The sequence below is a fragment of the Vanacampus margaritifer genome, chromosome 9, assembly GCF_051991255.1.
Source record: "Vanacampus margaritifer isolate UIUO_Vmar chromosome 9, RoL_Vmar_1.0, whole genome shotgun sequence".
Classification (NCBI taxonomy): Eukaryota; Metazoa; Chordata; class Actinopteri; order Syngnathiformes; family Syngnathidae; genus Vanacampus; species Vanacampus margaritifer.
The window spans coordinates 5,044,628-5,063,886 of record NC_135440.1 but is presented as its reverse complement, the minus strand read 5'-3'; the positions used below and the strand labels follow the sequence as shown (position 1 = coordinate 5,063,886).

The window sequence follows — 19,259 nt, the reverse complement described above, 5'->3', positions numbered from 1 at the left end:
TGTCAGGTTCCCGCCTCCGCGCCCCCTCCGCCCGCCCTGTTTTTGAACTTTTTAAGGGACGTCTGGAAGCCGTCCCTCGACGGAGGGGTTCTGTCATGTTTTGGTTTTGGTTCTGTCATGTTCAGTTTCTGCTTTCCTTGTGTGTTTTCCTTGTCTTGTTGATTGTGACCCTGCCCTTCCTTGTGTTGTCCAATCAGTGCCCTCAGCCACTTGTGTCTGGTCCAGGTGTGTCTTGTTGCGTCATTAGTGTTGGTGTATTTAGTCTGCTGTCTCTCCTCTGTCTGTGTTGGTGCATTGTGGTATGTATGTTTGTCCTCATGTCATGCTGCCCTGTTTTCTGTTCCCTCCCAAGTTCTAGTTCAAGTTCAAGTTCATGTTTTGTTGCTGTCTGTTTTTTTTGTTCCCTCTTTTGTTCAAGTTCAAGTTCATGCTTTGTTTTATGTTTTTGAACTTTGGAAACCTTTTTGTTAATAGAAATTAAATCCTTTTTTTTTTAACTACACCCCTGCCTCCTTGCTCTGCCTTCCCGCATCTGGGTCCTAAAGCCCCCCGTTTTGACAGTTGCTAACTGTTGTGTTTGTTGATACTTGTAAGTGTCGTGTCTTTGCTTGTGTAAAGCACATTGAGTTGCCTTATGCATTAAATGTGCTATAGAAATAAATTTGCCTTCAAATCAGATTTCTCTAAAACTACACATTTGTTAGTGAGATTGTTGGTGCAAAAGTCACTTGTCTGCAACAGCAAAAACACTTGTGACACCTAGTGGTGACTTCTTTGACTACAAATTGTCTGACGTTAAAAATTACGATTTCCCTACAAGTACAAGTTTGATTCAGAGACAAAATTATTTTTCCACAACTATAACATCCTTTTCACAGGTATACAAGTTAACAATTCTACAGCTTCAGTACAAAATTTTTTTCTACACATTATTTTCTAGAAATACAAATTATCACATTTTACTTGCACAAGTACAAGTTTTTTATTGTAGCCTACAAGCACAAAGTTACTTTTCCACCAAATTTACCTCCATATAAAAGTCCATTATTTTCACAACCAACCAGCAATATGTAAACATATACATACCGCCACTGCTGCTGCTCTGACTCAATCGAACCCTTTAAATTCACAAATGAAACTGGTTCTCGTAGTTATTATTTTAACAATTCTTTAATTGAAACTGTGTTTCTGAACGGTGACATCTGCAGCATTGCTCAAAGAAAGCACATAGGAAAATTGAAAGATTATCATCAATTATTAACACAACTCTTAACACACTATAGCTCATGGATAATTATTACTATGTGCATTTTATCACTGTATTTGACATGGATACATGAAACGTGCATTAGGTTGCTTACAGTAATTAGCTAACGTCTTGAGCTCTATATTTTCTCAAACACACAATACAGAGATGTGAGATACATTGACACAACTTATTTAAGAAACTATTTTGGTAATTAGTTTGTGTAACAGGTCACTTTGACTTTAATGAATTCAAGGTTTTAACCCAAACTGATGAATAATGGCAAAGTACAAAAAAAAATGAATTGAATAATATGACATGCCAGCCACAACAAATGTGTGTATACAAAAGTTTGTCAAATGCAAGTGTGTGTTTGTGAGTGCCTGGAAGAGCAGTTGTCAGTCACAAATAAATCACAAGCCCACATCTTACAACTTCCTGTTGGTTTCCTTAACAATGCAAGTTCCCTCTCCTTGGGCCTCAAATGCTGCTGCTTCCGCAGTATCCCACTTCGGGATGTCATTGCTCTGCCGTCAACTTCTAGCAATCACAGGCACGACCTGCAGACAAATAGTACGATAATTGGCTGCGTGTTACAGTAACAAAGGGGTGGCAAAAAAAAAATCCTCAAGTTTCCCTCCCTGACGATGCTATATCTGCCTTAACTTTTGAAAAGTAGGCTCTACTTTGACCTTTCAACTCATACATACATATCTGGTTGCCTCACCTGCTGAACAGTATTGACCAAATCATTGCTGGCCAACATTAAGCTACTCTCAACATTGTATCAGCTTGTGTGACATGAGTCCACTCGCAGATGGACAGAGTAAATACAACTTTAGACTTTGGCAGGATGGCAAATGGCTGATAAAATTGTCAATATTTCAACAGGAATGGAGATGTCTATGCTACTACACATAAGTGTTGAGCTGTTGGGGTCAGCTAGTCCTTCTCTGCTAGCTTAAACACTACTAGAAGCACTGGCCGACATTTTTATATCCCCCCCAAAAACATTTTTGGAATGTAATTGTAACAATGTATTCCCAATAGTCCATTCTCTTCATTTCGTAGCATTTCTATTGACAGCACTGCTTCCACGAGTGTATGTGGATGCCTTTATGTACTACTCTATCAATCTAAACATGCCCAGGGCCTGCAGAATCATCAGTGCTGGCCAATTTAACTCAAACTACATTAGCACGAGATACATATTGATTTTTAAGTGCTCCTGATGATGATGTCACACAGTTGTGTTTTTGTTCAGTATTGATTGGGATGTGACAGTGGAGGCATTAACAGGTGGATTAAGTCAGTCCCCAATGAGGGTACATGTACCAAATGCTCAGTCCACCACTACGTATAGATATACAAGTCTGATATTAGGCATAGTCATATGGAATTCTTGGTGGCAGCATTTGCCATCTCTGTAGGTGAATATACCTTGGTCGGCGAGCATTGCTTGAGTGTTGCTTCCTGCCCTCCTCCTGCAAAGAGAAGAGCACAGTAATGCCACTTTTCCATTAGCCCCAAAGGGCAAGGCAACACATGACACCGCACGGCCGGGCAAGATACCACAGGGCCGCCATTGCTTTTCGGTTACAACAGGCGCATGACGAGATGGGGGCGGGATCAACTGAACCGCTCAAGCATGCAACTCACAGCGTGTGAGGTTCTACCATAACATTTCACAAGTGGCGAGTCTTAGCCACTATTTTTGCAGGGATTCAAAATATAAATTGCCATTGCATGAATTGGTGACGTCGCAAAGTACAGCCCATCACATGCACAGAAGCTTTCACACATAGATGAAAAAATAATTTCCGGATTTAAACCAGAGAGAGACACAAGCGCCCACAGGCCAGCCAGCGTCAAGACAAAAATACATTTATGCAGTACAACATTTTATGTTTTACATCAACATTGAACCATATTTACAATCTACCATGTACGAAATATTATAATTAGGATTTTGCGACTGGCATGCGAAGCTCGCCGCCAGCGCTCAAAAATAGTATCATATCCCACAATCCTACGCGGTCGTCCATTTTGAGAGGCTGCATTTACCAAGAATCCTATGTTTACTATAGCACTTGCCATTTCCCTTTGAAGAGAGCCTGGCGCATCGTCTTGCCTAGCCTAACGCGAATCCGGATTGTCGGACGTCCTTAGCGGGTCGCCGAATCCCGCCCAGGCCGGCAGTCTAGCCTGGTGCGAGTCCAGACCCAAAGTCTTACTGTGGTAACATTAAATGCATTTTGCTTGCTTGCTCTTCAAATGCAGCCTTTTGTTTGTTGTGAAGTTGGCTTGTTTCTTGATGCACATATATACAGTATTTTTTTCTTCCTATAGTAAAACAACATTAGGTTAGCCCATCAATTTGTGTTAAGTAGCATGCTTTAAAACGACTACAGTCGGTTCTCAAAAATAAAGCTCTTGTGAAAAATGTATATACTGGTTAATAAAAGCCCTTTGAGTAACTAATAGATGTGCCAAAATCTAAATGAAATGTTTAACTTCATTTAACCACTGTCCACTCACCATATGAAAGTTGTTGGGGTAGTTTAAAAATAATAATAATAATAATGAAAAAAATCCCCCTCAATAAAATGCTAAGGTATCAGATCGGGACTTGGAATTGGCCGAATGAGGTGAGTTGGACTCGGGTTCAAAAAAGTGTTATCGGGACATCCTTAGTTATTAGTTATGATCAGTTTTGTGCCTATATCAAAAACCTTATTTACAGTAAAAGCTTTCCTGAAATGAAATGGTCCGAACAAACACAAACGTTGTTCATATGTCATATCAGATCTGTTGATTGCAGCAATCCATGCTCGTCTATGTCGTTCACTTTGTTTAGCTACTTCCCCCTGTCCACAAATAAACTTTGGAATGTGATAAAAACGCTTTTTGTCTCTTCAATGCCGATTGAAGCATTTGACAATGGCACACAAAGTTGCCATTATTACTGAATGAATGGTCAACGCGTGAACGCAGCCTATTACAATAGCTGCTTGTGGGAAACGTGGAAAAGCCCAGACCCCTCGATTCTGAATGGAGAGCTCAGTGTCATTCAGTTGGCAGTCTCACCAAGTCATCGGCTTGTCATACTCACGTTCCGGCATCTGAAGCCCTTCAGCGGCATGATAGTGGGCCAGGGGAGCGACGAGCCTCCAGAGCTTTCATTCAGTAACTGAATGGGAACACATGACCCCGCGAGCAGTGTGCTCACTTTTTTTTTTTTTTACCATACTCATTCAACATTCATCCACCACTACATAGTAAATTGTAAATATTGTTCAGCGTTGTTGTAAAACACTATTTTGTTGGATTTTTATGACTTTGGCGACAGCCAGCGTGCCTCGTTTGCGTAAAACCAGGAAATGGGCGTGTGCAGCGGAGTTGCTTGCTGCATCACAGCCAATCAGATGACAGAGATGAGACAGCCTCGATCAGCCCAAGACGGCTTGGAGATAGTTCTGAAAAGTGGTGCCATTGTAACCGTTTGGCTCCCAAATAGTCTAATGGAAAGGCGAACATCCGAGAACAAGGAAGGCGGTCTCCGGCTAATGGGAAAGCGGGATAACTGAGGCAAGAACTTTCAACATTTTCAACTGTAATTGTACAAGCATATTTAAGTGAAAGTATCACCTTTTGTCCTGCTTGAACTTGCACCTGCAGTGGCCACCTGTGCCAAGAGAAAAGTGTCGGCTTTATATGATAAGTCTGAGAGTTTTCTTTTTTAAAGTTTTTTTTCTAATGACTGTTCTTATTTACACAAATGTACGCATGGAAGTATATGGGCATATATATATGTTCGTGTGTTTTGCATCTTACTGAACAGGATGGTAATGCCAATGAGACAAAGGACAGCTGCAAGAATCAGACCTCCAACACGCAGCCTGTGGTAGTCTGTGCAGATCAGAATTTCCAAAAGCATGCACTCAAAAATCAAATTTAAGTAAAGGCAGACTACACCCAAACTGGTCCCCAGTCAGCTGCAGAACACATATCAAGACTGACAACCATTCACACTCGCAGTCATGCCCTAGAAACTAAACTGCCTGCACTGAAATCACGCCATAGTGACTAAATGTAGTAACACTTAATAACAGTGAACAAAATGGTACCACACGACCTAACAATCTATTTCAGGGATGGGCAAGTTACAGCCTGTGGCCACATGTGGTCCCCGACCACACTCGTGTGGCCGCTTGATCAATTTTCTTGTTCAATTTAATTAGTTTTTTACGCACCCAAAACATTATCCAGAAATGCTGACAAACATTTCATTTAATTCTGTCACAGAAAATTTTGTTAAAGGTATAGCCCGAAGGATTTGTTTTGGCCTGTCCGGAACGTTTCTGGCTGGAGACTCAACGTTTTCCATCCAGCTAAGCTGTGCAGGCAAGCTACTAACAGTGGCATATGCAAATATCACTGTGTGAACGCCCGCTCCTAAATGGTGGACTGTTTCCGGAGACGTGTTACAAGTTTGAGTCCTGTGTCTTGTCTGCATATGCAAATTCGGCGGTTTCACGCTCATTCCTGATTGGCTGCTGTCCTCAGGTTCCTCCAGCATCAGTTTTGAATGTTGCGTTTACAAACAGCAACGGAAAAATGTCGGACTACAGCCTTTAAATATGTTTTAAAAAAGGAAATAAGAAAAATACCCCAATTATTATAAAAAAAAAAATATATATATATATATATATATATATATATATATATGTAAATGTAAATATGCATTGACTGTAGCTTTAAGTTGTAATATTGCCACTCACCACTAGATGGCACACAAAGTGGCAGTTGCTTATTAGTAGTTGATTAATTTTTTTTTTTTTTAAGTTTATGCACTTTTTTGTGGATCAGTATTGTGGGGGGCGGTGGGCTGGGGATTTGTTTTTAAACTAACTAAAACTTTGAATTTAACTTTTTGTATGAGAAGTGCTATACAAATGAAGATTGATTGATTGTCTTTGGTCTTATAATACTACCCTGTACTAAAACATATGTAGGCCAATTTTTTTGTAGATTTGGAATGACATGCAGGACAAACAAAGTACCTCAATAATATTAAAAATGCACAACATGAATTCTTGCACTTAATATTAGTTTGCTGTTTAGCGGTTTTGAACCGTCCTTGAATGATCATTTTTATGCAAGAGAGCACTGGAAAAAAAATTACAGTATGTGGCTATTTTGTTGTTTGCTTTCAAATTATTTGTTGTTAGGTTAGGATAGTGGATCTTTTATTTTTTATATTTATTTTATCCTGCATTGCATGGTCCCATGTGGCCCCCGAGTAGCACCAATGAAAAATGATGGCCCCCTCCAGCATTGAAATTGCCCAACCATGATCTAGTTGTTTATGACTTGAGGAAAACTCTGAACTTACTTTAAAGAAGGTATTTATTAGTTTTAAAATTTGACAATTTTACTCTACAGGAATGATTCTAAAAAGCCAAGTTGTCATTGGTATGTCAGGCTTTTGGGCATTTAGCTCATCAACGAAGTCCTGTTTTGTATAAAACAGGACATCAAGTGTGATTATATTTTTTCATGACCTGCATCAACCCCTTTTATGGTCACTTCTCGAGTGTTCCAGTGAAAAGCTGCCAAATGCAATATAAAGCTGAAAGTCTGACCATGTCAAATCCATCCTCGTGGTTCACAGAGAAACTGTCAACTACTGATGAAGCTAATCGTTTTGCATACATCTCTACCACAATCCACACAATTAAGTTATTATAAGTATTGATTTAGATTGAATTTGATGAAGTAGTTAGAACAAGAGGATTTACCAAAGTTAAATGGGTCATCTTCAGCTGTAGAGACAGAAACAAAGTTGATATGAGCATCAGGTACATGACGTATAAGATGTGTCAGAAATTGTCTTTGAATGGTGGCACAAGAGATATATTTCAAGCCAAAACAGCAATAAGTTTCCCCCTTCATTGATAGCCAGAGGACCAACCAGCACGTCTACAAAAAGATCATTTGGCTTTCGGTTCATTTAGTGAACAAGAACGTGAGATTACTGAGAGTTCTTGTCCCAGAACACTTGCTGTCTTGCCTTGCTGGAGCAACTTGCCTACTCACCTGACCTGGCTCCATGTGATTCATTTTTTATTATTATTATTGTTTTTTTACTCTTTCTCAAGCTCAAGGAGTCATCAAACACGTGGATGGCATCAATACAGAGCGGCAATGAAAGAGCACGGAGGATCCGGGTTCTCCGCCCAGGACTTCACAAAGGTGTGGCAGAAAAGGCTGGGAAAGAGTGTTAAGACTTCAGGGGATTACTTTCAGGGGGAAAACTGTAGTTTGCAGATTGGATTTAAAATTTAGCTTTTGTGACAACAGTTCTGGAACTTTTCTGACACACCTCTAATCATTCAAACAGGAACATGACAACAATGCAACGAGCATACACACTACTGTATGGCCTAGTTTGATGCTCTCACTAATGATTGACCACCACTGTCAAGACACTGCAATGTGCATTGTATGCATACTTAAATCATAATATAGAGATCATTTGAATTATACTGTCAAATATAGTAACTTTTTTGGGGCAAAAATATAGGAGGAGTCAGGTGTCCTTACACTTCTGTTCTTCAGCAAACACCAGGGAGAAGGCTGCAAAAAGATGGGAGAAGTACATTATGAGAGACATCGTGAAGTTGTTTTTTAAATAAGAGGAGTGTTTTCAGAAAAAAACGTAGGAGTCAGTAAAATATCACCATTTCTAAAATCTCAAGTGTGGAAAATCTCCCTCAAAAAAGCAAGCACAAGTATTCAACTCTAGACCTGAAACAGCTTTTAAGCATCATTTACATAATACAGGGAGTACTAAAATTACGAACAAGTTTCGTTCCTACGCTGGCGATGTAACCCGAATTTTGACGCAAGTTGGATTTTACTGTTAAAGTCGATATTTAGTAAATATTACGATTCAATTCCGATTTTTGGGTCTACGATTCGATTCAGAATCGATTTTTGATTCAGCCGATTTTTCGATTCAGAATGATTTGATTGACAATGATTTCTGCTTAAATTTATAGATGTGCAAAGAATCGTCATGATCTGCTCCAGTCTGACTCGCTAATGCTAATAAGCGCACTAATCATGGCACTTTTTCTCACTCAAAAGAACGGCTTTTCATACAAAACGCTTTAGGAATGTATATAGAGAAGCATCTTAACATTACTCATCGGTATATGCTCTTTCTAGTCTGCAAAAAAAAAAAAAACTTTTATTGGCATAACTTGATCGTGCACTTTTTCTTTCTACTCTCTAATATGGCTACAACTTAACAGTGTATCAGAACGCGCGGAACCACACTGTCCCTAACTGGCCAAATCGGGTACAATATGAACAGCGCTCCCAATAAAGGCGCACACAAACAAGGGCAAAACAGTATAAAACATTTAAATAAAATCAATTTGGGGACATTTAAAATGAAATTGATGAAAAAGAAGGTGCTTCTGACGAGGCACGGGTGTCATAAAGACAAAACGTCGTAGGTCGTAACTTGAGGACTCCCTGTACAACACACATAAAACTGCTGTTTCCCTGAGAATAATGCATTGCTTTTCCCATGAGCATGTTTTCCAGAGGTGGGCATTCCGTCAATGATGGACGGCCATTTTGTTGACGATTAACGAATGACGGGAAACTTCGATGACGGACTAAGCATTGCTGGTAGTGGGATTTTGTCCGTCAATGTAATCATCAAAAACCGGGTCAGTCCAAACGGACCTTCTCAGTACGTCAACGCCCGTTTCAACGGCCACTTTGCTGACACACCGCAGAGTACTTCCACTTCTTTCCTGACACTGTACCCGAGCCACTCTTCTCCTGCAGTATACACTCACCTGGCATGCTAACTTTCTCTCTTCTGGCTCTCTCCCAGTACTGATAACTGGATGTGTTGTAGAGCTCGGGTGACCACAGAACGTGATAATAATGTTGCAAGCACAAGTTTAGTGCTCTGTTTATTTTACATCAAATTATTAGACAGCTAAGGGGTCTTTCGGTGCACCATTTTACATCAGGCAGGTTATTGAACAGCTAAGTGGTCCTAAAAATGGGATGTATTGTGTTTGTTAGCCATGCACGGTAGAATTCACACTGACATGTGAATGGACTGTTAATGCCGCTTACTTGACACTGGGAGAAGTGAAGTCACTGGCGGCCATCTTACCTTACTACTCACAAAGCCCGCCTAACTTAAATACATTGATATCTCTGCAGCGCTTTTACATTATTTTCTGTCTCTACAGCAAAAAATGCCACATGCTACATGTACATTTTCATTGGTATGAAAAATACTTAATTTTTCATAAGGTACATCTCCTGGTGCTGCTCAAAAATTCATTGGCATCATGTTGCCAGAGCCATCAACAATCAAGTGAAAGTGAAACCCATCAGGAAAAAAAATTGAATTCATGATATCGAGATAAAAGAGATAAAAGACTCAGAATGGTCGATGCAAACAACAAAAACAACAAAATGTGCCAGTAAACGTGGCAATGTAAGATGGCTGCCCTCTGGCTTCAGCCTCAAGAATCCTATTGACAGTCCAGTCATATATAAATCAGTGAGTATTCGCGGCAGTTAGGACCGTGTGCACATACTACATGTGGCCACATTAGTGAGGAAATGAATCGTAACTGATCAACTAATGTCAATCGGAAAATAGTGCATGACGGAAGCGTGGTTTAAATAATATTGACGGACTGATGATGACAGAAGGGTGTCCCGACTGTTGACGATTCCGAATGACGGATGCTCAAAAGAGGTGCACCCACCTTTTGGTTATTTCATATTCAAGCTTTATAATTATTCAGACTCATTATTTTCTAGATTATCTTGGATTACATAAAGTGTAATTAATGTGACTCACTTGTCATTAACACCAAAACACAGATCTTTGACATCTTCACGCTTGTTAATGTATTTCCTGCAAGACAAATACAGATTTCGATATCAAACACAATTTTAGTAACAATCAATGATACAGGGACAACTGACTGTGACAATGTGATTAATACATGCGTAAAGAACAAATGCCTTCCTTCTATGTGGATTGCTGTTCACTGTATTTTAAATGCTTTGTTTGTATTTTTATGTTTGTTTATTTCCTTTCATTTGTTTACATTTATTTGTTTCTCTCAAGTGCCATTCACCAATCAGTTCCCAGTCTGCTGTTGCGTTCTCCGCCACTGGTCTCATCGCTTTGTTTAAGACTACAATGTTTGTTGATGCTGCCGATTCTGATAACGTCTGCCTAAATCCTTGGTCTCATGTGAAAATATTCAATTACCCTTCAACTGTTTGGTGCCACCAACTGCATTCACATGATTATGACAATGAAAACATTGTGCTGCACTTTTGCTGGTCAAAAGAACAAGTGCCCAGTTGTGTTTTTCTGCGGAAGATATTATCTCCAGTAGCAATGGTAAAAAAGTTTTTCAATATTTGTGCCACGCCAGGAAGATAATTAGATTGAAAGTCTCTAATATAATCTCTTGAATAGCAAACAAACTTCCAAATGAGTGCCATTCCCTCTCTCGGGGATACAATGTGGCTTCTCCCTCGCTTTCACACCGAGACAAATGTAGAAATCTGATCTGTTGTTGATGGAAGAAAGTAAACCTCAGAGTAATGCATTACATCACAGCCATGTAAAAGCCTTCTATTTATTTATTTAACTTAAGGTGTATTACATTAAATATACATAATACATGTCCCCACAGAGATGTTGTGATGTGCGGCTGCCATCCAAATGTATCTTTTTACAAATAAGCTTTCCGGGCTGACAGAAAAATCCATGACAACAATATCAAACTGCACTTTGTTTTTTGTCTGTATTTGGTCTCATTTTCTAATGTCTTCACAATGAATGTATGTGTGGAAGTTGTTTTATGACCGCTGTAATTAGATCCCACAGCATTTGTGAGTTGCTCCGTGTCTATGTAACGATGACAACACAGCAGAAAGTAACACAAACATCTTCGGCATCACTGCGGTGATTTTCCACGACTGCTCTCTTTCGCTGAGAGCTCTCTTTACTAAAAGGGCAAACACACCTGTGACTGTTTACTTGCAGCGCTTACATACTTCAACTTCTAAGATAACATTTGTAAACACTCTCTCGCTTTTAGTTGTGCCTGTCTTCCTATTCACAAAAAGCCTACAGGAACATATGTGAATTTATCCTGTAGGTCACTCTCGTGAAAAAATAATGTTTATGATGACAGAATATCCATCCATCCATTTTCTTGGCCGCTTTTTCCTCACAAGGGTCGCGGGGGTGCTGGAGCCTATCCCAGCTGGCTTCGGGCAGTAGGCGGGGTACACCCTGAACTGGTTGCCAGCCAATCGCAGGGCACACAGAGACGAACAACCACACTCACATTCACACCTAGGGACAATTTGGAGTGTTCAATTAACCTGCCATGCATGTTTTTTGGAATGTGGGAGGAAACCGGAGTACCCGGTGAAAACCCACGCAAGCACGGGGAGAACATGCAAACTCCACCCAGGAAGGCCGAAGCCCGGACTCGATCTCACGTCCTCTGCACTGGGAGGCGGACGTGCTAACCAGTCAGCCACCGTGCTGCCATGACAGAATATATCAAAGTAAATAAAAGATGGTGGGGAAAAAGGCTTTGTTGCTGGTATTTAAAGGCTGTCAGGAAAGAGGGAGAGAAGAGCAGGGCAAAGTGCTTCTCTCTTGGTGCCTCTCCACAGCAACCCACGAGGAGGCAACGGGAATGTGCGGCATGGGAAACAAGCCAACAACCACAAGAGAATGGTTGACCTCAGGAGAGAGAGAGAGAGAGAGAGAGAGAGAGAGAGAGAGAGAGAGAGAGAGAGAGAGAGAGAGAGCGCTCTGCTCACGATGAGCGACTGAAAAACGGGAGAGAAAAGGGCAGGGAGAGAAGAGAAGACTCGGGGCAAACTGAAGGGTGAGTGCGTGCGTGACACAAGGTACAAGAACAAAGAAAGTGCATAAGGTGGGCGGGGCAGAAGAGACGGCGCATTGTTACTCTTGTTTGAAGATCATCAAATGAATGTCAGTTCAAGGTGGAGCTCATGATGTATATTTGAAGACAGTTGAACCTTAGCACACGGCCGATTCCAAGACACTGGTCAACATTAGATTTGTTCTGATTTGAAAATTTATTTAACTGTTACAAAAAAACTGAAATTATGAAGAACAAAACTGTCCCACAAATGTAAACACAAGTTGCCAGCAGTAATATTAAGACAAATAAATAAATAAGTCATTTTAAACCTAAATGACGAGGATGTTATTATGAACTGTAGGACCCTAGGACCATTCAATCAAAATGTAGCAGTCCCTCTCTTATTATTAGGTGTGTGTATACTTGACCAACAAGTCTAGAAACGTGTGGGTATATCTTAAACCTTTCTTAAGAAAAAAAAAAAAAGGTCTGCAGTCTTGAAAAAAAAATATCAAAAAACAAAATGAGGTTACAATGTTTCACCCGGTGGAGACACTCAATTCTCCTGCTTGATAAAGACTTTTCTGTTCAAGCTCTCCCATGCTTCTCTGTCTCGCTCGAATAGCACCATTTTATTCTTTTTCCGTTTTCAGTCTCTTTTCTTTGTTGTTTTGGCATTCTTTCAACGCTTTACAGTATAATAGTCCTTAACTAGACAAAGTGTCATTTCTGCAGAAATTGCGTGGGAATGCAAAAAAGCTGAATGCTATTAGCTGAATGCATGTGCTTAAATCATTTCAGTGAAATTATAATCCGTTTCCTGATATGATCGTCCGTTGGCATTGAACCATCGAATGTGACTAAAATGTGGTCCAAGCGTGTTTGAAGTTTGAACCCAGGTTCTTCGTGCTTTCACTGCTGAGCTAACTTGACTTGTTCTAAATGATGGCTAATGGCGTATTTATTTTGAAAAGTGTCATCTGATCCTGAAAGCTAACATGCATTTAATCATTTCAGTGAAATTATAATCAATTTCCTGGTATGGTAGTCAGTTGGTATACATGTATATCACTTAAGATAATGGCCATGGATATCTTTGCAATGCACATTCAGAGGTGGGATTCGCACAAGCGACCTCCTGGTTACTGCACAATGCACCTTAGCAACTGTGCCACCTTGCAGTATCAGACACCTCTTGTAGACTTATTGGTACTTATTGATGATCAGTTGTATGCATGGAAGTGGAAAGTGGGACTTGCAGGTCCACTACCAGATTTTTTGAATGGTATTGTCCACTTGATATGTGTTTTATTGTGTTTCTATTAGGGCTTCAACTAACGATTATTTAATAATTGATTGATTAATCTGTGAAATATTTTGTTGATTAATCAGATTTTTTTTAAATATTTAAATTGATGGTGCACAAACATAAATTATTATTCCATTACCATGATTTTGTTATGAAAATAGAAAAAGGGGGGGGGGGGGTATTGCAGATTTTTATTTAATTATTTTTATTCATTTTATTGTGCGTCCACGGTGCACTTTCATGAGGGACACATATTTACTTTTGAGAAACCAAAATTCTGAGCATTTGGAAAAAAATGTATCAAAAGATATCAAAACGATTCATCGATTGTGAACAATAATGATCAATTAATCTGATAATTGATTAGTTGTTGATTAATTGATTAATCGTTTCACCTCTAATTTCTATTTACTTTTTAAGTTTCTCATGTTTTTGATATTAAATATTTCATACTAAAAATGAACAAAGATGACACAAAAGTTCCATAAATATTATCAAATTTTCAAAAAAAATACTATTTTGAGATATATATTGTTATTGGGGGATAAAACAACCTAAATGGCGCTTTTTTCTTTTTTTCTTTATATTGCACAGCATGTTAGGTGTACAAAAAAGTTTTTAAAGTTTGGGTTACGCCAATTAGTGTCCATAAATCCAGAGAAAAGACCTTCAGTTCAATATTGGACAAGTTAAGTATTGACTCCCACCCGACCAAGTAATCCCACACATTAACACACAATAAGTGCTTTTTGACGATTAGAAATAAATATCAGATTACTGACACATACTTGTAATAAATGTTTACTATTCCTCTGCCTTGTGTGGGCAAGATGTAGTGGTTTATGGAATGTAGTGTGCACAGTGTCTGAGTCACATTGTTGCTTCTATTTTTCCATCATTACACCCACCCACTTGAATACTGGACTGGTATGTGAGTGTGTGTGTGTGTTCATGTAGTGCACTACAAAGTCAGCTGTTGTTCTGTGGCATGTTTTATTCCGAAATTAGCAGCACTGGACTCCAGTTTTTGACACAAGCCTGAATTTACACTAGATTACATATATAGCGACATAGCAAAGGGCAATTAAATAATGAAGCAAAAAGTGCAGTCCTGAGGGAATTATTGAGTGAGGCAGAGAGAAAAAGGGAGGGAGAGGTTGTGAAAGGAAAGAAGGACAGTGTCATAGGAAAGAAGGAAAGAAGGAAAAAGGGAGTGGGGCATTCTGAGGCAGTGAGTCACACTCAGAAGTGCTAAGGAAAATGGACAGGGGAATGCCACTAGAAATGTCATCTAGATACCGACAATAAAGTCAATTGAATTACAGTACATCTGGAAAGTGTTCAGAGTTTCACTTTTTCCACATTTTATGTTACAGCCTCACTGTTGGAAAGTAAACCTTTGTTCCAGTTTCAGGCTTTGGGCAGTCTGAAGCAGATTATCATCCAGGATGTGTCTGTGCATTGCTACATTCATCCTTCCCCCACTTTCTCACTTCCTAAATCATCCCTACGTCTCAATGTTGCCACCACCATTGCATACTGTAGGAGTGGTATTGAGTTCCTCCAAAAATTATGCCTGGCATTCAAGTCAAAAGAGTTCAATCTTTGTCTCAAAGTTCTTTCTCATGGTCTGAGAGTTCTTCAGGTGGCTTTTGGGAAATGCCAGGTGGGCTGCCATGTGCCGTTTATTAAGGAGTGGCTTCCGTCTGGCCGCTCTACCATACAGGCCAGATTGAGGGAGTGCTGCAAAGATTTTGTATTTTTTTTGCACTCACTCACACAAACACACACACATACAAACATGGTCTCCCAGGCGGGGAAGCGAACCCACGCCAACCTGCATCGTAGACAAGTGACGGTAGTGCTGCAAAGTTGCTTGTTCTTCTCTCCACAGAGGACCGCTAGACCATCGGGTTGTTGGTCACCTCCCTGACTAAGGCCCTCTGCCCCTAATTTTTCAGTTAAGACGGGCTCTCGGAAGAGTCTTGATGGTTCAGAACACCTTCCACCTTCAAAGCAGCAGAAATTGTTCTGTACCCTTTGCCAAATTTGCGCCTAAAGGCATTCTTGTATGGGAGGTCTACAATCAATTGACTTCATGCTTGGGTTGTGCTCTGACATGCACTGTCATCTGTGAGACCTTACATAAGTTGGGTTTCCATCCATCCATTTTGATTCAAATTTTCAAGAAATGCAAAAAATAAAACTGAATTGAAACGCTAGAAATTTGCAAAAGGGCCCAAAATTTGCAAAAAAAAAGTTTTTACGCTTAGAGGGGGTGCATTATGAAGCGTATCGAAAAAAGGAAAATGCAAATTTTGGCTATGGAAACGTTTTGACCAGATATTATATCACACGAACGTTTTTAGTCCCAAAGCAATGTCGGACGATAAAGTAAGGTATGTTTGAGGGGGGTACGAAACAGAAATCTTTTTGGAATTAATTACAGAAGCGAATATTAATGCTATTTTAGATGGAAAACAGCAAAGAAACGTTACGTTACCCCCAAACGCGCGCTCCCGCTCATTGGCGGAAGGGCGTCTTGGCTATCTGAAATGCTTTGGACACTGAGACAGACACTACACACTCGCAGCCTCGCACCTGTAGACGGGAACGCGCAACCGAGGGGCAAAAAGGCGGAAGCGCAAGTACTGGGATGCGGGCCACGCGTCGCAAACCGGAAACGGAAACAAAGTTGTTGGGTGAAAACCCAGAAGTCGGAAGTCCCGCCTCCTCCGTGGCATATAGTCCATTGTGAGCTTTTGGCAAAGGATGTTGTGAATACATACAACATGTATGTTTGATTTTTTAGTTTTTATTTAGTTTTAATACATTTGCAAACATTTTAGAAACACTTTCCCCCCCACATTGTCATTATGGGGTGTAAAAAACTTTTGTCCATAATAAATTTGATAACGTCTTTATTTTTCATGTACAATTTAATACCTTTAATTAAAAACACATTCTTCCACTTGCTGTCAACTGAAGATGACTTCATTTGTGCTGAGGAAATAGATACCAACCAATCACGGCTCACTTGTTTTCTGTGTATGGTCACCAAACTAAGCCATGAGTTTACCATTACCTCAGCACAGGTGATGTCATCTTCAGTTGACAGTGAGTGGCAAAATTAGTTTTTAAAGGTAGCTTATTTATTGTTCATGAAAAATAATAAAGTTGTCACATTAATTATAGCCAAAATAGTATCTTCTTACTGTTGAAAATGACTCAATAGTCAAGTATCCCTTTAAGTAACAGTTAACACATGTTCGGTTGATGATCGAATACAGCAAATAAAAGAGGACATTTCAGCCTAGTTCTTTATCTGACACGTATGCAAACATTTACACAACCACACCGTTATGGTGATGTGAGTGAATTTTATTGTTTGCAAAAGTTTTACACGCTAGCTTGCCATGTCCCAATTTTAATGCATTACGCTATATTTGTTTATGCTTACACAAGGCCATGGGTGCATCCCTCGAAAGGAATCAAGGTATTCTGGTCCGTAACATTTCTAAAATGGGGGATGTTGATGTTGTTAGAAGTGCACCTCACCATGAGGATGTTCTCTCTTGACTACACTTTCCACTTCTAGCCACTTCTTTTCTTTCTGTCTGCAGTCATGCAAGGACAGAAGAAGGGAGAGTCTGTCTGGTCTGGGAAAGGAAAGATAAAGCTGTCTGTCTGTCACTCCTTTCTCCTCTCTCTCAACTGCCCTCTTCTGAGGTCACTTGGAAAGAGATGCGGTGCATTCAAAGCAACTCACAGCAGATTTTTCACTCTTGGACGTGTGAGATTCCGATGTTTGTTGGGAATTTGTTTGTTAGTGACAAGTAAAAAGAAAACCACATGATCTGTTCTGCTGGGACAAAACATAGTGTGAATAAACAATTTTTTACTGTGTCAATCAATGACAGCTACTGGTACGCATTCATCTACCAGTCCATGCATTTTCTATTGTTTTTAATTCTTATACTCTTATAGCTTATTCTAGCTGACTGACCAAGAGGCAGGGTGCACCATGAACTGACCGCAGTCCAATCACTAGCTACATATTCAAATGGCAAAGTTTTATGAATCTAACATGCTTGTTTTTGGAAGACGGAGTACTAGGAAAAAAGACAAGCATGGAAGAGTACAAAATACAAACTCCACTGAGACCTGCTAACTACATGTTCCATACTACCATACAGTAAATAACCAATCAGTGCTCTGGGTGGCGCACCTGACATATCTCACTGATGTGTTTATCAAACATTTGTAGTTCCTGATCAGAAAACGGCCACAAAAGGGCAGCAGATACTGGTATCGGCCGCCGTTTAATAGAATACCTTGAAATAAGGTAAAGTATTAGCCCGATATCGATATTTGGTATCTGCACTTGCCCATCCCTATCTCAGTTGGTACACAAGCAAAAAAAGGTTGGGATCCACTGTGGTATTTAATCCATTTAGTTGTGTGTGACAAAACTAACATATAAGGTTTGAGCTGTTCTGTTTTGTTTTAAAATCAATCTACAGTGTCTGAAGTGTTCAACTTGAATGAGTGTCTCAAATCATTCATGAAAACAGTCATGATATTGAGAAAATTAAATTTAGAATGCTCCCTGTTGGTAATGTACAGCATTAATCAAGATAATGTCGATCAATACAAAATTAACTGTTGAATTCATAACTTGAGGTTGACACATAAAACACATATTAGGTCCTAAATCTTTCTCAATACAATTCTTTCCGTTGAGTATACAGGAGAAATGTGAATACATGAGCAATTCATATATCCATTGTATTTTATGACTGTTATTAGAATGCTATGCCTTCTCAAGAATACATATTCATTTGAAGGGTACATATTTACATGTATTGAAGTCCTTATGTCACATACTGTAGTAGCAACATGTTATCAGCACTGCTTATATCAGCTGGCCTTTTCACACACGCACAGGCGCGCGCGCGCACACACACACACACACACACACACGATTGCAGAACAGCATTTTTGTCTGTTAAATGTGATGATTAATGTACACAATAACATTAAGTTTGTCGTGAAACAAAAAAAAAAAGAATAACCTACATTGAGATGCTAATAGTGGCTCGGACAAAGTCACTCACTGCTTATTGATTCGATGCCAAATCAATTGATGACATGTTACATTAAATCAGCTACATTTTGTCTCTTAAGTTATTTAGCAATATGTGAGACCGTTTATTACGAATGTGGTGATTTTAAAATGTGACACTTCGTTTTCTTAACCAGTTTATTGAGCGTGTCATAATGATACAGCTAAAGTGCGTTTACAATAGAATACAGTATGCGTAAGTATGCCCGCTGCGTTTAAAGATGCTCCCCAAAATGGAGATTCAGCAGCTCATTTCCTGAAGTGCAGTCAAGGAGGAGATAAACTCACTTAAAACACAAACCCCCGTGTCTGTTTAACTTACCCTTGGCACGATGGATTCCAAAAAACAAAAAAACTTAGACGTTTGGGTTACGAAGACGATGGAAAATCATGCGACTCAAGCTCCCGTAATTGTTGTCCGCTCGGTGGGTAAACACCCTTCTCTTCTGAAACGCTCCACAGGTTGGCAGCACTTTAGGAAGGGGAAGTTCATGAGCTTCAAACGATGGACTCGAGCCCCGATCCCAGGTCGGTTTATATTTTGTGTATGCATTGGCGAACCAGGGCGTGGAGACTGATCCTGGGTCAGGTCTACGAGTCCGG

The 19,259-nt window shown here is 39.8% G+C and overlaps 1 protein-coding gene across 1 annotated transcript; it reads right to left on the bottom strand.

The window, feature by feature from the left end:
• Positions 1-1,151: 1,151 nt before the first annotated feature.
• fxyd3 (FXYD domain containing ion transport regulator 3) lies at positions 1,152-19,190 on the bottom strand. Its single transcript, XM_077575340.1, has 8 exons — positions 18,979-19,190; positions 10,155-10,211; positions 7,853-7,885; positions 7,048-7,071; positions 5,081-5,155; positions 4,895-4,931; positions 2,687-2,730; positions 1,152-1,806 (listed from the first exon to the last, which is right to left on the bottom strand). Exons 2-8 carry the CDS (start codon positions 10,186-10,188, stop codon positions 1,787-1,789), a joined length of 267 nt encoding a protein of 88 aa, XP_077431466.1. The 5' UTR covers positions 10,189-10,211; positions 18,979-19,190; the 3' UTR covers positions 1,152-1,786.
• Between the last annotated feature and the right edge of the window lie 69 nt (positions 19,191-19,259).